This window comes from Lynx rufus, unplaced genomic scaffold, assembly GCF_022079265.1.
Source record: "Lynx rufus isolate CCGP_SWC_20201006 ecotype Redwood Valley unplaced genomic scaffold, mLynRuf1.p SCAF_13, whole genome shotgun sequence".
Taxonomy (NCBI): domain Eukaryota; kingdom Metazoa; phylum Chordata; class Mammalia; order Carnivora; family Felidae; genus Lynx; species Lynx rufus.
In genome coordinates, this window is record NW_025814827.1 from 37,360,001 (window position 1) to 37,361,766 (window position 1,766).

General features: G+C 38.1%; 1 protein-coding gene across 1 annotated transcript in view; it reads left to right on the forward strand.

The window, feature by feature from the left end:
• MEIS2 (Meis homeobox 2) overlaps positions 1-598 on the forward strand; it is a 207,183-nt gene extending 206,585 nt beyond the window's left edge. Inside the window, exon 12 of the mRNA XM_047074519.1 lies at positions 312-598. Within this exon, the coding sequence (XP_046930475.1) occupies positions 312-598 (287 nt within the window). The remainder of the gene's footprint in view (positions 1-311) is intronic.
• Positions 599-1,766: the final 1,168 nt, after the last annotated feature.

Here is a 1,766-nt window from a genome sequence, read left to right on the forward strand (position 1 = left end):
CTTGACTTAGAATTTATATTCTTATTGCATTTATCAAAGAAATGTACTGAATACCATTTTGAAAAACAGTTCCACTTTATGACATTTAGTTGCATTAAATATTTAGTTCTGTTGTGTTGCATTATACTGCTGTGCGATGAAATTAAATGCAAACTACAATTTGAATGTCTGCAAACATTGGCAAGAATCTGCAGCTAAATTTAGATATAAGATTTGCAGTGTCTGTTTTTTTTTTCTTTTCATCTTTGATGGGTAAAGTATAAAAATGTTTAGGAATTTGACCTGCTTTCTTTTTCCCTCTCTCTTTTCAGGTTTGCAGAGCATGCCAGGGGACTACGTTTCTCAGGGTGGTCCTATGGGAATGAGTATGGCACAGCCAAGTTACACTCCTCCCCAGATGACCCCACACCCTACTCAATTAAGACATGGACCCCCAATGCATTCATATTTGCCAAGCCATCCCCACCACCCAGCCATGATGATGCACGGAGGACCCCCTACCCACCCTGGAATGACAATGTCAGCACAGAGTCCCACAATGTTAAATTCTGTAGATCCCAATGTTGGCGGACAGGTTATGGACATTCATGCCCAATAGTATAAGGGAACTCAAGGGAAAAGGAAACACACGCAAAAACTATTTTAAGACTTTCTGAACTTTGACCAGATGTTGACACTTAATATGAAATTCCAGACAGCTGTGATTATTTTTTACTTTTGTCATTTTTCATCAAGCGACAGAGGACCAACGAGACAAGAACACAAATGTGAAATCATGGGCTCACTGAGACAGTTCTGTCCATGTAAAGATCCTCTGGAAAAAGACTCCGAGAGTTATAACTACTGTAGTATAAACATAGGAACTAAGTTAAACTTGTACATTTCTGTTGATCACTCCGTTATGTTGCCTCAAATAGTTTTAGAAGAGAAAAAAAAAATATATCCTTGTTTTCCACACTATGTGTGTTGTTCCCAAAAGAATGACTGTTTTGGTTCATCAGTGAATTCACTATCCAGGAGAGACTGTGGTATATTTTAAACCTGTTGGGCCAATGAGAGAAGAACCACGCTGGAGACCATGGTGATCGTCTGGCTGAACCTCATCCCTTGGACTCCAGCTTCAAGAATGTGTTTTCATGCCCGGCCTTTGTTCCTCCATAAACGTGTCCTTTAGTTTCCAACAGATCTTTATAGTTTGTGCTTCATAAGCCAACTCTTCTTCTTATTTTGGGGGACTCTTTTTCAAAGAGCTTGCCAATGAAGATTTAAAGACTGAGCGGGAGCTTCTTCCAGGAGTTCTGAGCCTTGGCTGTGGACAAAACAATCTCACGTTGGGCAGCTTTTCCTCAACACAAGAAAGTTATTAATGGTCAGAGCACCACCACTAGGACTTTATCAGAAACTCAAAGCTTGGGGGATAAAAAGGAGCAAGAGAATACTGTAACAAACTTCGTACAGAGTTCGGTCTATTAATTGTTTCATGTTAGATATTCTATGTGTTTACCTCAATTGAAAAAAAAAAAAAGAATGTTTTTGCTAGTATCAGATCTGCTGTGGAATTGGTATTGTATGTCCATGAATTCTTTTCTCAGCACGTGTTCCTCACTAGAAGAAAATGCTGTTACCTTTAAGCTTTGTCAAATTTACATTAAAATACTTGTATGAGGACTGTGACGTTATGTTAAAAAAAAAAAGGTGTTAAGTCACAAAATGCGGTAATAAATATTTCATTTTTGATTTTTTGTTAGGCTTTTGCGTTTTTAATA